This window comes from Melopsittacus undulatus, chromosome 1 (assembly GCF_012275295.1).
Source record: "Melopsittacus undulatus isolate bMelUnd1 chromosome 1, bMelUnd1.mat.Z, whole genome shotgun sequence".
Taxonomy (NCBI): Eukaryota; Metazoa; Chordata; class Aves; order Psittaciformes; family Psittaculidae; genus Melopsittacus; species Melopsittacus undulatus.
The window spans coordinates 84,470,818-84,489,872 of record NC_047527.1 but is presented as its reverse complement, the minus strand read 5'-3'; the positions used below and the strand labels follow the sequence as shown (position 1 = coordinate 84,489,872).

Sequence of the window (19,055 nt, the reverse complement as noted above, 5' to 3'; positions counted from 1 at the left end):
TTTGCTACATGTCCTGCATCACTTCCTCCTTCATATTCTGTGGGCATCGCACCGTACCTGAGTGTTATTACTAACACACGGGTGAGCAACACCGACTGCTCATCACCGCGCCCATTAAGAGCTGGCTCTGCCACTAAAAGCATTCAGAACTTGGGCTGTGCAAAAGGCAGCACCACTCAGGGCAACAAATCGCGGGATAGGCCAAAAACTTCACAAAACAAAGCAGAATTAATACTACCGCCAAACCAGCAACAGCCTTTTAACGCTTTACTGAACCAATGCAACCACCAACACAACCCTACAGCGCTAGAAAAGGGGTACGCATGCGCACAAAGCTCTCCGCGGCGGGGGTGAGCTACCCGGACGCACAGTGCGGCGCATGTCATGACGCGAGGGGAGTGCCCGGAAGCGGAAACGGGTCCGTCGGTGGGTGTTGGTGTGCGGAAGTGTCTGGTGGAGGAGGCCGCGGTTTCGGCTCTGTGGGAGGAGGGGAGCTTCCCCACCGGCAGCCGCGGGCCTGCGTTCTCTTCTCCAGTGATCCCCCGCCGCTGCGCCATGGCGAGCGCCAACATGCAGGTAGAGCGACGCGACTTCCTGGGGCGGATCCAGCACTGGCGGCGGTCCTGGGGCGGCTGGGGGCGGTTCTGCGCCGGGCCTACGGGAGGGGTGGGGGCATAGGGAGCGCAGACGGCACAGCTGTCGGAGCTGGCAGCCGCTGGAGGTGTCGAGGGGACTCGGCGTGGAGCTCGCAAGTAATGGAGGCTGCGGATCAGTCCTCTGGTCGGTACCGGCCTCCGCTGACAGCGGGCGATGGGCCCCGCTGGAGCGGCGGGGTTTGGTGTCCACCTGGGAAACGCGGTTGCCTTTTGTGAGCTAGGTGCGTAGTTTGGCTCAGGGTTCTTCTAAGGCTACCGACTGTAGGAAGTTTTTACCTGCTCTGTTTACTGTTTGTGCCAGCCCTCGGTGGGGCTGTATAATTTGTTCTGTGGCTGTTTGGCAAGACAGCAGTGACCTGTGTTAGAAATAGTAATTGTCTCTTCAGCTGTTCTGAACCATGATCATTTCCTTAAGCTCATTATGGCCATGTGGTGCTTACACTGGCAAAGCTAGGGGTGGTCCTGCAGGGTCTAGAATAAACAGGAGGATGAAACCTGTTTAAGATCATGTTCTTTCTGATGATGATGTTCATCAAGCTATCATACCACAGCTTGGTTTGTAAATAGAGTTTGTGCCTCATGGATAGTTAGAGCTGGACATCTATGCTGTGGTTCATACAACTTTCTAACAAACTGTTTCCTATTTGATAGCAGTGTTGAGCTTCCTAGTAGCAGACTAAGATGCCAGCTGATGTAATCAGGTACTAGAACTAAGAATCTAATATCCAAGTAATAGTGTTCAGTGTTTACAAAAGTAGAGTATACCAAAACCAGCCCTTACATCACATAGACTTTTCCTCTATTTCAGAGGGCTGCAACATGCTCTGTTTTCTCACACTTCCATTTTAGCAGGTGGTCTTTGCCATTTTTTTTTTTTGGATTTACTGTCACATGCATCACTTTGTTGTATTGTAGCCAGGAACTGTTGGACTGTTTTGTGGTAGTCAAAGGTACTTAAGAATTTTAAGAAAGTATCTTCTGGTTTTGGAATAAATTTTGCTCTTTTGCTGATTTGAATGGTGTGTAGAGGGGACAGACAGAGCCAGCACAGCGTGAGCAGCAAGGAGGGGATTGCCCAGTTGTATGGGGTAAGCTGCTTATCAACTCATGGTTTCCCCCAAAAGGGAAGATTGAAATTCTGTTCCAAAGAAACAGATGCTTACAATGTTCCAGCACTTGCCACAACAGAGCTGTATAGTCTGCTTTAGTGGAGCATTGTTTTTTAATAACTTGCTCTATAAATTCAGATAGATCTGTTGAGATGATCTTTGCATCCAAGACACAACACAGAACAATAGAATGAGAAATTTTGCTGTTTCTTTTTTAATGGCTACTGTTTACTAGTTTTGTTTTGCCTGAAGCATGTCCGAGTGTCCAGATAGCTGCAAGAGTATCTGTACTGGAATGTGTAATGAGTACTCCTTGCTGTAGTTGAAGCTCTCCACCTTGCTCCTGGACATTGCCATAATCATACTGAGCATACTAACAATGCTTAGGAAAATAAATTGACCTGATGTAGAAAAATATTTGTGGGGCTATAGAAAATTTAGTTAGTGTTGGCTAACTTTGGCTAAATGACTGCCTGTTTTAAACTTATGTGAACTAGTCATTCACACCGACGGTTTTAATTGTCCTGAAGTGGTATAGGCATTCCAAGGAGGAAAGTGTAATAAAAGGTAATAAGCACTTAAGAGCAAAAGAGTAACGGTGATACCAACAAATCCACAGGTCAGTGTATGCAGTACACTGAATGGATTAGATCACAGTTTTATTTTAAACTAGCCCAACAAATAAATTAAAAATCCATTTGTAACTTCTAGAACTCTTCTTGATGCTTGTGATTTGGACACGTCCTCTGTCTGGTGGGGTTTTTTTCTCCCCTCCGACTGTAGTGTTAATTAGGTTCTTGATATCCAAGTGAGAGATACTAAGTCCTTCTAGAGAAGCTAAACAAATGTATTTGAAGATGTCTCCCAGTATAGGACTGGAAGTGTGATAGTGCACTGTAATCATGTACTTCCTGTATTGACTCTGTTGACAGAGTTTGCTGATGTTGTCAGTAATAGTTCAAAGTGTCTGGGTCTGTGATTAAAAAAAACCCTTATAATGGATGTCCAAATCTTTAATAAATGCAAGAGATTGATAAGGTAAATTGCATAGACAAACCAGTAGTAGTTCCAGCTTAGTACACTGTTCTCCTCACACTTTTTCCTGTGCTAGTAAATTTCATTAGTTTGTTAATCAGTGTTATAAATGGATAGAAACATTGTGTCGCATACAAAGCACATGTAAGACTTGCAGTCATTTGCCTTCAAGTTTTTTGGGGTAGATGTTGAAAAGCGGAAAAGCTGGCTTAAAAAAACAGCAACACCTTAAAATGTCTCTTTGGTCATGCAGTGTGCTCTCATGTAGTACTTAATTATTTGCTTGTATTACAGAAAGCAATAGACCTTGCTAGCAAGGCAGCGCAAGAAGATAAAGCAGGAAACTATGAGGAAGCCCTCCTCTTGTACCAACATGCTGTGCAGTATTTTCTCCATATTATTAAATGTAAGTGTAATGTATTAGATAAGTAGAGTTTAGTACTCTCATTGTACAGGCTAATCTCTTATGTTGATATAACTACTTAAATTTTTACTATCATTGTCAATTGGTAAATGTAGTTTGACTGAGGTCGTATATTTTGCAGTTTTTGCTTTTACCATGTTGTGTGCTTGCTCCATTCTTGTAAGAAATTGGATTATTTTTACTTGTGTTTTGGTTTAGACAGGGAGGCAGGGGATTGCTCTGTCTCCTGGATTTTTGCACAGGGAAATGTAATAAGTACAGGGATCGCTGAATTTTGTTGTGCTGAAAAAACACGTGTTACACAAGAAGTCTTTGTATCTACAGAGTGGGTTTTTGTTCCCTAATTCATGCTGGTTGCTTTTCTACAACCTCTCTGCTGGCTTTTTTCTTAATGTTATAGTCAGCCGTTTGCCTTGGCCAGCAAAATGTATGAGATGGATTTGTATGTTGTATTTTTATTTCAGTTTCCATATTCTCATTATTTTATGCCTCTTCATGCTTCTCTGTATCTTTTGTGTCATGTCCAGTATTTGTATGCAAGGAATAAGCTTTCTTAATGTAGGTACAGCCCTAATCCAAGTGGGCTAGGGTAACTCTTATCACGTAAGTGCACTTACAGATCCCCATGATTAGGAAAACAAAAACCCACCACTGTTTTCTTTATAATCACTTGGGTAATTTGTGTTTATCAGTTCCTGTCCATTTACATCTTACAGACTTTTATTGGAGTGTCACTTGCTGTGCTTTTGACGATACTGATGTATTTTTTGAAACTTAACACAAACAACATGTTAAATTTTTGCTTGCTGATTTGAAATACTATAATAATGATGAAGAGAAAAGTGTGGCTGTTGAACTTAACTCCTTCAGATGTTTTATGTAATTTTTTTTTTTCTTTGACATGAACAACTTTTAAAATTAGTAGGTTATGGAAAAATAAAGTATAATTCTAAAGAAAAATTGCTTAGTACAAGCAGCTTCTTAAGGAGGTACTTTAAGAAATGAGTTAAGATGATGTATACTTTTAAAGGTTTACAGTAAAGCTCCCAGTGCCATTATCTTTAATCCTTAACAGTCAAATTTAATGTGCAGGTGTATATTTGTTTTCTGGTAGGTGATGACTTCCTGTCATTTCTTTCTATGGTGTAGTGGCAAAGTAAGTAGTTGAGGTGTTCAGTTATGTGGTGAGTCCTGAGAGAGATATATTGATAAGACATAAAGACAGCAGAGATTGTCTTGTTTTCTGATTGATACACATGTGTTTTGCTGTTAACAAGGCGTTGTTTCTCTTTAAACTCTTAGATGAAGCACAGGGTGATAAAGCAAAACAGAGCATTAGAATGAAATGTAGAGAATACTTGGACAGAGCAGAACAGCTGAAAGAATATCTGAAAAAGAGAGAAAAAGCTGCACCAAAACCAGTTAAAGAGTCTGGTCCTGCTGATGGAAAAGGGTATGTTTTTGCAGAAGGTAAAGCAAAATACTTCCTGAACTCAGCTTATGCTAAAATTCAACTCTTCAAAGATAATTTTAATTAGTATTTTTTGAAATGCATTGGATGGCTACTAATGCTGAAATACAGCAAGCTAATAGGAGAAAAATAACATGAATTAGCATCACAGGGATTTCTGTGCTTGTTTACTAAACTGTGTGATCATTTGCATAGGAAATTCAGTGAAGAATTAAGAGCTGTTTCAGACTAACACATAATTATTAGATTTAAAGGCAAAGAGTCTGATGTCTCTTAATTTTTTTCTGCATTTAAATGCTTGCTAGGAAATAAATTCAGACTCATGATTACTGGGGCCTGAGTTAGATGTGTCTCACAGTTGATAACAGATGCAAAACTCTATGTAGGGTGAAGTTCTGTGAGATGGGCTGAATCACCCTAATGCCTTGCCGCTGCCCAGGCTTTCTGCTGCTTTCCTTGTATTAGATTTGTTTTTCATTTTGCATATCAGAGCTGGACAAGCAGAGCCACCTAAACAAGCAAAGCCTCTTTTGCATTTGCTTACTGCCTTTAAGGGGATAGGAGAGAGAAAGGGTTCAGGATGATACCTTCTAGCAGATTGCCCTTTTTAGCAGTGCTGAACAGCTGCAGTTACTAAGTTGTCTCTTTGAAACTTCACCTGATTTTCAGTCTCCTTCATTGTCTACTTGTCTCATCAGTTTTAATTTTTTGAGCTGTATTGTGTTCTGCTGGTTTATAATCGAAGGAGCTGATAACATCACAGAGGCTACATGTATTTCATGACCTCCTCTCCAATTGTTCATTATCTAGTCTTCTTTTATCCTTCTTTAACTTTTAGTTTCCTTTGCTCTGAAAAGATGGTATAATAGTACCAGATGGAATTGACCAAGTCCTGTTGCCATTCCAGATAGGGGACAAGAGCCAATGTCTAAAATTAAACCATTTTAGCACTCTCATATTGCTTTCTACAAGGGCTTTTGTTTTCTAATGGCTGGCTCAAAGCATGTAAAGTTATGTTAAGAGGGCTCAGACTGGTAAGAGGAAGTTGAAACGGTGAGGAGGGTGGATAAGGAAGAATGTGGTATAGAAAACCGGTAGTACGATGATGTAAACTTGTAGAGATCATGAAGGCTTCTCAAGGTTTCTTTCATTCCTTAGCCTGGTGGTTTTCCTATTTGCATTCTGATTTTTATCCAAAGACAGCAATCTCTTTTATTGTATTTCAACTTTTTTTCTTCTTTCAAATCAGGAATGACAGTGATGGGGAAGGGGAGTCAGGGGATCCTGAAAAAAAGAAGCTACAGAATCAACTTCAAGGTGATTTTGAAGTATCCTTTTCTTCAAATAGTGGGGACTTAAGTCAAACAAGTTCTGATATTTTTGTCACCTAAATGTTATGGATTAACTAATTGTCTGTAAGTGGCTTAACTAGTATGCACTTTTCACATACAAAAGCATAATATTTCTGGAAGTATGGGTTTGCATGCTATGAAGTCATAAAGTGACTATGTTGAAATGTATCTCCTGTACCCTGTACTTCATGTTAAAATTGTACCATTTATCAGGATAGCATTTTCCAATGGGAGAAGTTGCAAAATTCCATGTAGCTATTGGCTAAACTGAAGCAGTATTTTTTACTCTTAAGTGCATTAGAGTATTGCCAGAGGCTAAGGTAACAGACATAAAACAGTATAAGCAGGAACATTTTCACAAAAGCTTATGCTCAAGTTTAGGAGTTGAGAACATGGATTCTTGCCTATCTATAGTAATGGGCAGCATTTTCTCATAGGCAGTGTTGATGTTCTTCTAGTTGAGTAAATAATAGTTTGGTGTTTCTGTATCACTGACTGTATGCAGCATTTGAGTTTGATGTATAGCAGCTAACAGCTGTTTTGTACACAGTAAAAAAAGAGGCTTTATTTGGTATTTATTACCCTTTAATGGTGAAGAATTGTTCACAGCTTCCCTGCCAGAAAGTGCTTATGGATCTGAAGGAACTTCATTGTTCTCCACTCTGTTTTTCAGTGTAACAAAGATCAAATGCATTTACCAGATCTCTCTGCCTCTGTATTTTCAGGAATTATTGTATCATATTTGATACAATATTTGTAATAGCCTTCAGGAGCTATTGTATCATATTTAGAAAATGCACCATACTTTTTATGCTTCTCTACACGTTTACTTAATCCTGTGCATAGCTATGTGGGACAGTTTCCTATGCTTTAAAATGACAGTAAAATGATGAGCTGCCTCTCACTATAAGGGGTTTGTTTCTTCACACATGAAGCTGACCTTCAGTTCTTACTTCAAGAAACAGTTTCTTGCATCCACCACTTTTTTGATACCTCCTATAAAATGACAATTTTCTTGCTTATACATTTGATTGCTTGAAAGCCTGACAGGTGAGATCCTTAGTACCTTGAATCTTAACACAGGAGTCTGTTACTTGGGTAATACAAGCTCTGGGCAGCCTTCAGATTACTCAGTTTTATTTTCCTTCCCGCAACAGCTACAGAACTTTCCTGTATTTAATATTGCTGCCTTGTCCCATCTTCCCATCTAAAAGTAATCAAGACAAAACAATTTTTAGTATGTCAGGCTAACGAATGTGAAGTCTGAAGAGAAGGCTAAATTACAGTTCAGTTGGCTAAAGTCAAACTGACCTTGTTGATTAAGCAAGATGGGACTTGGTGATAAACTTTGAGAGAGCGTGGCTAGACTACGACACTCTGTAGCTAAGCAGGCTGCATATAACCTTTACTATTCTTTCAGACCTGTCCCTTGAAGATTTTTGCCATTAGATGATCCAGTTGTTTGCTGCGTATCTGGAGGTACCCAACAAGTTACTTCATCTGCTGGAGAGTCTTATAAATCCTGGGCTAGTGCAGCTACATTGCTTCCCTTGTTCAAAATGAAATTTCAAATTTTTTGGGAGTACAATGGTGGTTTAGGGAGGAGATGGTGCCTGTGTACCTATTGGAGAAGGTATTCCTCTGTGACTACTAAATGCACATTTGCTAGTCAGTTACAGACTAGCTTTAGCCATTGTAGGACCTCTACTAATTCTTGAGGATTTTGATTATCCGTGGCTTAATGTGGTAAAACAACATGTAGGTTTCTGTAGAAATAACATCTATTTGACTTACAGCATTCAGTGTTTATATCTACTTTGAAGTGCCTTGTTTTATTCAGTATGGACATGGGCATAGATTTCTTAATTTTTTAATAATTTTTTCTTCTTTCCCCAGAATGGAATTTATTGAAGTTGTAAAAAGGTATGTGCATCCCTAACTTATAGAATCTTTTCTTATAGGAGCAATTGTTATGGAGCGACCAAATGTCAAATGGAGTGATGTTGCTGGCCTCGAAGGTGCCAAAGAAGCACTTAAAGAAGCAGTGATCTTGCCCATTAAATTTCCACACCTATTTACAGGTCAGAATTACAGCATTTATTTGCTATTGGCCAGTCAGGAGTAGCACTGGGATCTGAGAGGAGTTTTGTACCAATGTATCAGAGACTCAAACTGAGTTCACAAAGGGATTGTGATCAATTTGACAGAATTTTCATGGGTAGATATGGAAAATCTCTTTAGTAAATTAAAAGGACTTCATCAGAAAAATAGTTTCAGTCTTTTTAGTATTTCAGTATTTTGAAGGCTGATGTTTTCTCTCTTCCAGGAAAACGAACACCCTGGAGAGGGATTCTGCTGTTTGGACCACCAGGAACAGGAAAGTCTTATTTAGCAAAAGCTGTCGCAACAGAAGCAAACAACTCTACCTTCTTCTCAGTATCTTCCTCTGACCTTGTATCGAAGTGGTTAGGTGAAAGTGAAAAGTAAGTTGGAGTTGCCAGAGGTCCAGGAAATCACTGGCAAGAAGAAATAAACATAAAGCTAGATAAGTTGCTATGAAGAAATTGAGTTTGAGTGGAGGATGATGTCTTTAAAAACAAACTTCATGTGTTTCTGTTTCATGCTGAAGTGCCATGGAAAGACATCATGTTCTGTGTTTTGTACTGCTGCAGCTGGACCTCTCTTCAGTGCTCTAGACAGTTTTTTAAAACTAGCTCAGAAAGGTTTCAGGAGCACTGTGGAGCTCATTCTCCTGTGCTTGGCTCTGATGCACACTCAATCAGTCTGGAGTGTTGAGGTACTCTGCCTCTTGGCATCTCCCCACTCATCTGTCCAAGCAGCTGTGCTGTTAACACGTGACATGTTTTTGTCCATATGGAGGAGTTTTTCTTTATTCTGATTTCAAACAGTATCAGGAATCTAAGAGACTTGCAAAAATAGGTTGGAAAAGAGGAGCAGCCATGAAAGAAAATTTCATGGTGTCCAACTCTTCACTTGTTACTATGTATTACGTTAAGACCACCAGGAAACCTAAAGTGACATGTTGGCTGTGGTCTAGAAGTCTAGGCTTCCAGTGAAGACTTACTGAATTAGAAAAGAAATCTGGACTAGAAAAGAAGTCTGGGATTGTTGTAAAAAAAGGACTTCCATATGATGATAAGAATACTTGTCAAAGCCATGCTTTGACAGTTTGAAGTGTGGACAACTGAGCAACATTGAAGTTGATAGGATGAGGAAGAAAGGCTGTTAATAAGTGTTTGAACTGTGTTTTTTCCCACAAAACTGGAAAGCTTAAGCTGCTTTTCTCCTGTGAAAGGAATACAGAACTTGAATCCAGCTTGGCATTTTTTCTGTTTAACTTCATTTGAGACTATTGCCTGACATTCAGTGTTGGTAATGTGAAGGATTTCCCAGCATGTTCTTATCTATTTCCCTTTTTAACTTGGGAAGATAGGTAAATAACATTAGATTACGATCATAGAATAGATTGGGTTTGAAAGGACCTTAAGATCATCTACTTCCAGCCCCTGATGTTAAATAAGAGAAAGCAGTGTTCTTTCCAATCGGCCTGGAGCAGTGGTTTTGTATAGTCCAGGCAGCCTTGTACAAATGCAAACTGAAAAAGGGCTTTTTCTTTCAAAACCTTTATGCTCAGCTATTCACTCAGTAAAATGCTGAGACTTGAGCTGGAAGAATATTATATAGTTTGAGTAACTTTATATTAATACATTTTTTTTTCAGCTTTCTCTAAAGGAAGTGACTTTATCATAATCTCAAGTTATGTGTTTTCACTGGTGTAATCATTAAGATAACTGAAGCTGTTTCCTTTTTTAAGATTAGTGAAAAACTTGTTCCAGCTTGCCAGAGAAAACAAACCTTCTATTATCTTCATTGATGAGATAGATTCCCTCTGCGGGTCAAGAAGTGAAAATGAAAGTGAGGCTGCAAGACGGATAAAAACAGAATTTCTAGTCCAGATGCAAGGTAAGTTTACTTGGTTTTCAGAATCGGTCAGAGGAATTAAGATACATATGGTAAGGGTAGCTTGCATGAAAACATGAAAAAGTTCTGCAGTTGCACCCTATTAAGTTTTCATGACATTTTAAACCAGTCTCTGTTTATTATCTAACCTGTAAAATGGTGTCTGCCCTGATACAGGCGTTGGTATTGACAATGATGGAATCTTGGTCTTGGGAGCAACAAACATACCCTGGGTTTTGGATTCTGCTATCAGGAGAAGGTATGATGGCATTTTTTTATGGTAGGAAATTTGCAGCTTTTGTGAGGGTTCAATCTGAGTCTGCTTCAGGTAGTAATCCAGCTCATGTTTGCAGACGTGGCTAATGTCCTACAACTCAATTCCATGAGGTGGACTGAGCAAAACTAATAGCCCCTCACCCCTTTAAAGAGGTAGGTTGTTCACTCTTATATTGGCCCTATAGTTTATTTGATTTTCTTTGTTTAGATGATTGTGCATGAGCAAGCAGAAAACTATTCTGTTTCCTTGTTGGCTGGTTTTCTGGTGGGCTTGGGGGACAAGTTACAAAAAAGGCACTTCAGAAGGGCAAGAGTGAGTAAAGCTTTCCTTTCCAGCTGTTAAACTGTTGTGTAGCTTGAGTTCTTTCATGGAAATGTACTTTTATGTTACATGGAAACACCATGGTTTTCTGCTGGTCAGACATAATTTGCGATCTTTCAGTGCATGTTTTAACTGCTGTTCTGTAGATAAAGAGCTTCCATATGTGTATTTGACTAGCTGGATATTTCTTTGAGCTGCAGAGCAGCAAAGGAAAAATTACAGCTATGTGACAAATACAGCTATTGATGGGGACACAGCTTGGATAATGGTAATTTTTGTGGGCTAAAGAAATACTACCTTTTTTTTTGTGACTGTCACTGACTATTCGTGTACTTCATTGAAGCTGATCACACTTTGATTAGAGGTTGAACCAGGTGACCCCCAGAGGTTGCTTCCAATCTGTATGACTGTAGTTTTATGTGAGACAGATTTAGAGGTGAATATGTTGCGTAAAATTTCAAATCATTCTTGAAATTCCAGCACTGGGATCCACAGTGGAAGACAGACAGATAGTACACATGAAGATAATCAGTGAGGGCTGAACACCTATTCTGTGAAGAAAGGCTGAGAGAGTTGGGCTTTGTTCAGCCTGGAGAAGACAAGACTTCAGGGAGACAGTAGAGCAGCCTTTCCATATATAAAAGGGGCTTTTAAGGAAGATGGACAGATGGTCTGGGGGAGAGGGAATTGGTTGATTTTTCCTCTTTTTTTTTTTTTTACTGAGGTCTGTAGTGACATGAGAAGTGGCAGCAGTTTTAAAATGAAAAAGCATAGATCTGTGTTGGAGAAAGAAATCTTAATGATGAGGGTGGTGAGGCACTGGCACAGGTTGCCCAGAGAATCCATGGCTGCCCCATCCCTGCAGTGTTAAAGGCCAAGTTGGGGCTTGGAGCAGCCTGATCTAGGAGAAGGTGTTCCTGCCCATGGCAGTGGAGTTGGAAGTAGATCTTCTTTAAGGTCGCTTCCAACCCAAATCATTTTAGGATTCTCTGCAGTCTGAAAAAGTAGCTCTCTAACTCATGTCCATAAGACTTAAAGGAACTTGGGCAGCAATGGCAATAATCAATTTTTCATGAATTTCACCTGTTTTGTCATGTATATCAAGTTAACTGTGTTCTAGACTTTGGAGTCACTCTTACTTCATTAGTGGGAGGTAATCCCCATAGTGAGAACAAAAGCTGTTTCAAAGGAAGAACTGCAGTTATCAACATATTGTACTGATAACTATTCAGAATATGACTTCAAATTTGCTTCCAACTATGAGTTTCCTTTAATTGGAGACTGTAGAAAGTGGTTGTGTTAGCTTGCTATCAGACAGTTCTTTCAGTGTGAAAATGCTCAAATGTACTTCAACACTTGAAGACCTTTTCCTCTCATTTTTTTCTTTTAAAACACAAACTACTGGAGAGAATCTAGAAAAACTTCAGTCTGAAGAGATCTTTGTCATGGAAATGAAGTCGTTGCTCTGCTCTGGATGTTATCTTATGTTAGCTATGGATTTATTTACAAGAACAGATTGTTGAATATTGGCCTTAAGTGTGTGTTTTTTTTAAGGTTTATAATATTGAAACTGCTTCTTTCTACTACTCTTAGGACCAAACTATATTTATTTGCATAAGCTTCTTTCCACCATGCACCTGCATGAGCTAGCATCTGTAGAACATTTTGGGTTTTCTTTTTAAACCAGGTTTGAGAAGCGTATTTATATTCCTTTACCTGAAGACCATGCCAGGGCTGCAATGTTCAAACTTCACCTTGGGTCAACTCCAAATCTCCTAACAGAAGCAGATTATCGAAAACTTGGAGAAAAAACTGAGGGCTATTCTGGTGCAGATATAAGCATCATTGTACGTGATGCACTGATGCAGCCTGTTAGAAAAGTGCAATCAGCTACTCATTTTAAAAAAGTAAGTAAGAATCATATTTTTTTCAGTTATTTCATCTCAGAACTATCTTAATTTGAAAGTTCCTTGCAAGTAAACTGGATTTGGTTTTGGCTAATACTGCATGCTTATGAGTGTCCTTTTTATCAGCTGTGGGAGAACTTGAGTATTTCTCTTTTTCTTTCTCTCTACCTCCCCCAGTGCTGCCATATATCTGGTGGAGCTAGTTTCTGGGTATTCATGACTCTTCATGTCTCTAGGTAGTGTTAAAAGTATTCAGTTTGAAGTTTGACTTAAATGGGAATGTTAGAGGTACTTTATTTTTGGATCAAGTTACATGGTTCTTCAAGATTTTTCTAGCATATTTAAAATACATGTATTCCTCATCCACATGGGAACAGATGGATTATAATTATGCACATTCTGCTTGCTTGGCATATTTTTCAAACTGACAAATTAAGGTTCTTGTAAAGTTCTGGTAAAAACATTGATTCATTGTTACTTGTTACAGTATTAAAGATACACGAGAAGTAAGCAAACAGATTTTACAGGGCTTTTGAGGGAGCTTTTCCCAGTTTAAAAACAGAATATGTATTTTGAAACACTTGATTTGATAAGTTTATTCTGGGTGCAACTGGGCAGTAACACTGATTTAAACTGTATTTGTTTAAAAATAAGCAGCTGTTTTGATCTCTCAAGGATTTTCTAGGTGCTTCCTTCTCATAAGCAGCAATACCCGAAGCATTTATCCACTGCTCACTCTAAGTGACAATGACATTTCAGGCTAAAGGGCTATTACCTTTTAGCGTTTTCTTCAGATTTTGATGAATCTGAGGCACATCTTGGATTACCATGGAACAATGAAATAACACCTTGGTTATCCCAGTTTGTGGAGCAAGCCAAAAGGAATTCTGGCCTCCTTTTGCCCCTAAAAAGGAAGGGAAAAAGCACACAACTAGAGTAATTTGAGTGGTTTTGCATAAGCTAAGTGTGTGGTTAGTACTTCAATTTCATTCAGTTTCCTATTTTTAGAAGCAGAATCTTAGGTTTATTAATTATTTGCATCATAATGGACTACTCAGCCCAGTTAAACAGTGCTTTCCTCAATTATTACTAATACATTCCTTGCTCCACATGATGACAGAGGTTTGTCAGAGTGCATTTTGAATATTGCAGTATGTGCTCTCCAGCATTGTGCTCTAATAGCAGTTTGGGGTAGCAAATCTATTTCTCTGCTATTAAAAAATAGTCAGCAAGTGTTGTATCCTTCAGCCTTTGTATATGTATTGCGTTCCCGTGGATGTATGATGCTTCAGGTAATGATGAAGGAAAATAAAACAGTGGGACCCAGATAACGTGTTGCAGAAAGGTAACAGATTCCGGGTGCTGCTTTTCTGGAGCTGCATGTCAGACCTTTTCCGCCAGATCGATCTGCAGGGATGGGGGTAGGGATGGTTTCTGTTCTCCCACTAGATGGTGCTGTTCTTTCTCGAGTGCTGCTGAGGTGGTGTCAGAGGTGCTCAGAGCTTTGTGGTGCATTATGTCAAAGATTGACTAGCTGTTTCTGGCTTCCTCACTTGAGGGACACTCGAGGGTAATTATTGAGGAGAAAGCTGTTAACCAGCAATGAATGAACTCCCAAAGTGCCTGGGGATTCAGAAAGGTGGTCTTCTCTAGCTAGATTTCCTGGCATGTTAGTTTTCCACAGAAATCCTCAACCTTAGGACGAAGCTTCTTCTGGGATTTGACCTGATGTGAATTTAAGTATCTGGCTGCAGCTGCACATTATCAAAGGGAATGATGTCAGGGTATTCATACCATTTATTTTTCACAGGGTAGGTCTTTCCAAGTGGGTCTGTATAAAATCAATATATAAAATTATATATAAAATCAATATAAAAATATATCTGTATAAAATCAACGAATATTTTTGCTCTAAAGATGCTGTTCAGCTTCTGGGTTTTGTCTTTAAAATTTTAACTCCTGTAAACTGATTGTTTTCTTATTTTTAGGTAAAAGGACCATCAGTGTCTAATCCAAATACAATGGTAGATTTGTTCACCCCTTGCTCCCCAGGTGATCCTGGAGCCATAGAAATGACATGGATGGAGGTTCCTGGTGATAAATTACTGGAGCCTCAAGTTTCCATGGTAGGTATTCTTTTGTACCCTTTTCTTCTTGCTTTGCAGAACTCTGAAAAGACTTTAAAACCTTTTTCAAATGGTTATGCAAGGCAGTTGGAGTTGTTTATTTTCACAGATGCTGGACATACCAGGTAACATCTGAATTCCCAACACGCAGTACTATAGTATGGCAAGCCTGTGGAAAAGCCAGCGCTCTATCCCTGATAAGCATTTCTTTCTTATTGTTCTTGTCTGCTGGCATGCAGCTGCTTTTTATCCATAGACAGCATCTGGCTCTTCCACTGTTCTTTCACTTGTCTTTTATTCATAAAATCATAGAATGGTTATGGTTGGAAAGGACCTTAAAATCATCTAGTTCCAACCCCCATTTATTTTTATTTTTATTTTTTTTATTTAAAACATTTGGGAACTTAGCCCCAGGACATGTTTCCTTCCCACTGCTCTAGCATTAATATCAACACTGGGAAATGCAAAATTATATTCAGTGTAAACTGGGAGGTGACGTGCCGTAGGTAAATATTGCCCATAAAATAAATGCAAGCATAAACAATAAAATATAAGGAAATTGTGGATGTAATGGTAGTTCTGGTTAAATTTCACCACAGGTGATACAGCTCTTTTAGGTGTTTTCTTTGTGCACCTTAAAATCCTTGCTTTGGTCTAGGGAATAAAATATGTCATTTTTAGACAAATTGAAATTGTAGTTTACTCCTTAAAAAATAATTGCTGGACAATTATTCTGTATTTTTTCCCTAAGAGGGGAAAAAAAGAAGCTTCTGAATTTAAGTATTACATTTGAGGGAAGGACTTCATAAACAGATCTGTGCTGCTGCCATTACTTGTGTGCAAAGTTCTGTGATGAATGAAAGAAATGAGTTTATTTAATGGAGATCACAAACCTCTAAAGCAGTAGGCATTACTTTGTAACTATAACCATCACTATATTTCAGAAAATCATTTTCTGTACATATTTGCATACTGAGGAAATACAAAAGGAAATAGGCAGGTGCAGGCCTGCCCTGGAGCTTCTGCCTGCATGGTCTATCTGGATTTCTTTAATCAGTCTTTCCTGGAATTCCACATAATACATAGTGTGCTCCTAATGGTACCAGGGCTCTGACTGATGCACTATAATTGCACAGGTATTTAAGTGTCCTTAAAAAGATCAGGCTTTAATTCTTTTTAAGCAGGGTATCTCTAGTCATAATACTAACTTTTGCTTTTACCCATAATTTTATAGTAATATGAGGTGTTAGGCATTACTTTTTTTCAGTTGCCTTGGCTAGGACTTGATTAGTTTTCTTGTCTGTTTTTAGTCATAAAGTGTTCTAACTGCTGCTTTCAACTTTATAGATCTGTGATTTTTCTGCACTTCATTTTGTAGTATCTATTTATTTAGGAAATTGAAGAGACAAATGACTGGTTATGAACACTAAAACTTTGCTAGAAATGAATCACAAACTGATATTCTATATGCTTGCACTGTAAAGAGCACACGAGAACATCTGATTATTTTCCACTTTTAAACTCTTGAATGGATGAGTGGCATAAACCTAAATCTGAGGCTTCATTCTTAGAAAACTTGGTGATTGTGTATGTCTTCGCAGAGCTAAAACGTTGCCTCTGTGTAGGAGTGTTTAGGCTTACCTAAAGCCTTGTGTAAATAGGAGCTCCTATGGCAATATTGTTTTAATGGGCATTTTTAATGCATATTTGTCATAGTAACCAGATTGTTAGCAGTGATACTGTACTTGTTTCTAAAAACACTTGTTTTCTTTTTTGTTTGTTTTTTGACAGGCTGATATGCTCAGGTCGCTAGCTAGCACAAAGCCAACAGTTAATGAACAGGACCTGGAGAAGTTAAAGAAGTTTACAGAAGACTTTGGTCAGGAAGGCTAAACCAAAGATATATGTGGAGCATTAGAACTTTTTTTTCCCTTTCTTAAGTATTCTTGTGTCTTTACTGATGGCACTTCAAATAAATGCCAATAAAATAACTCCTTTCTGACTTTGCAGAAGGAATAGAAAGTACCTTCGCAAAGACCCTTAAGCTTTTGTATTGTATTGTTTTCCTCAGATGTCTATTAAATGTCTTCTATTGAAAAATAATATGAAAATACAATTTTAGGGTGAGACAGCAAAGTGATGTGGTAATGTCTATTAAATGCTAGAAAACCTTAAATCATTAGTTCAATTTTAGGTATTATATTAAACCTGGGTACAAGTGAGTTTTAAACTCCCAGTAAGCTCAAAAACCCCTTTTTTGCAGGTGGAAGAGAACATATTTGGGTGTTTTCAGTATCAGTCAATCAGTTTCCATATTAATTGCTCTCATTTCATATAGAAAAATGTATCAAAATTTGCTAATCAAGCATATGGCAAGTGTGGGTTTGCTATTAAAGTAAGGAGAAAACACTGTGAGGGTAAGAGCACATGGGCCAGTACTTTGTTTAAATACTGATGGAACTGGTATTTGGCTTTTTCTGCTATACTGTGTCAGAATTTTGCCTTAAACAGGAAGGTTTTGTTTTTAACTCTTTACTAGCTGATACGCACTGTCACTATGCAATTTAGCAAAAGTTTGTTAAAATCAAATATGTGGGAAGGTGTTTACTGGCTGTTCTTGTTTTGGAGTTTTGTGGTTTTTTTATTGTTGTTGTCTCTAAATCTTAATTTACTTTCTGCAGGAGTTTGACTGAAGTTAGAAAAAAACATTAGTAATATCCAGTAAGAGTCCACATGTCAAAGCTGGCAAGGTGTAGGTAGTCTTTGGAGAGTGTATGGGAGGTATTCTGGGAAGTAGCATGCTTTCACTTGCGAGGAAAGTATAACAGATTTTTTAGCTACAGACTTTCGGATGATAAATTAAGCCAGAACTCTACTGATAACTATTGCATGTTACATCAATTTAGTGCTTAAACTTGGAGAGAAAGCTGGCAGTTTAGTACAGTAGTAGCACTTCCACTGGTCTCTTTCTGAAGAAATACAAATTGAGATGTGCCTGAATGTGACTTACAACACTTCCGCGTCAGCATTGAGTTTGTGCCTTGTAAGTTTGCACTGGCTGTAGATACAAGACATCCTTAGGATACTCTGTTCCAGGATCATTGTACAACTCTTATCTTGTATAGGCTTTGTTTAACTTGCATTAAAAGAAATTTGCACATTTTGTGTGTGTATGTTATAGGTACATATACACATATATGATCATCTTTCAATGGGGTTTTGTTTCCTTTATGTACATATTTTATGTACTTTATAAATCATAGGATGGGTGAAATTTGCTGTACTTCATTTAAGTAAAATGTTAAGAGTACAACACCAGCTATGTTATTTGAGTGTTTCTTCAATGTTCAAGTATTTTCTGCTTATGTTTGGTGGTATTTTTTTTAGGCTTTGGTTTCTATGTTTAACAGCTAAACAAAATATTTAGTTAAAAATTCTTTGATCTGCAAGGTGCTGAGCTTTTATTTACTAACATGATGAAACATTCTTTCCAAAATCATTCAAATATACACAGCTTTACCTTTGTCTTATGTTGGAATGTGTAAATGTGAATCAGTGGACTACAAATCTTTCTACGGACCTCTCTGGAGGCAAAGGGGCAGGAATTCCAGTGTAGGTGCAGGCAACTATGGTGAGTAAAATCCTACAGCTTTGCAGTAGGATTGCTTTTTCATAGTTGCCTCTTGTGAATATTTCTGAAGTATTCACAAGTGTATGAGCCATACACTGTCAGGGCTTTCACTTGGAGGTTCGACGCTACTATCTGAAGTACTTGTCTCTTCACCTTTTTTTTAAATGAGAGTCCTTATTGCAATCCTAAAATTCTCAGGAACTTTTTTTTTTGGTTTGTGGTAGGCTGATTTGTCTTACGAGTTTCCACAAGCTGAACTGTGTAATCTCTTATCTTTAATGTAGAAGGCAAGTATACTGTATGTTTTAAATTTACATCTTGCTGCTTGCTCAGTTGTGGGATGACATCTGTAACAGAAGCACTAATGTTTGATGTTTAAAGTTGCTTTTAGAAATATATTCCAAATAAACATTGCTGCTTAGAATTGCAGCTACAATGACAAATTTATGGTTTGCTGTATTTTTAAGGTAGAAATAATTAATAAATATCACAGAGATACCTAGCTCAGTTATCCCAGAATAGATGATAGCGTAGTGGGAGGTGAAGACTGCAAAATCACTTCTTAGTTTTCAGAATTAATTGAAAATACTCTAAATAATTTATGAAAGGTTGTATTTGCTTTACAGAATCAAACCCTCTTTAAATACTGGATAAATTAGTTGTAAATTTTTCATATAGTCTGAGATATGACTCACCTTTGGCTAGTTAGCTCACATTTTTTTCCTAACTTCTGATGTTACTGCTTACCCTGACTGTAATATGAAA

The 19,055-nt window shown here is 38.3% G+C and overlaps 1 protein-coding gene across 1 annotated transcript; it reads left to right on the top strand.

Moving 5' to 3' along the window:
• Window positions 1-369: 369 nt before the first annotated feature.
• On the top strand, window positions 370-18,733 carry VPS4B (vacuolar protein sorting 4 homolog B). The gene is made up of 11 exons (XM_031049665.2): window positions 370-576; window positions 3,095-3,206; window positions 4,527-4,677; window positions 5,945-6,012; window positions 8,009-8,128; window positions 8,374-8,530; window positions 9,883-10,031; window positions 10,206-10,287; window positions 12,314-12,533; window positions 14,522-14,659; window positions 16,451-18,733. Exons 1-11 carry the CDS (start codon window positions 385-387, stop codon window positions 16,550-16,552), a joined length of 1,491 nt encoding a protein of 496 aa, XP_030905525.2. The 5' UTR covers window positions 370-384; the 3' UTR covers window positions 16,553-18,733.
• The last annotated feature ends 322 nt before the right edge of the window (window positions 18,734-19,055 follow it).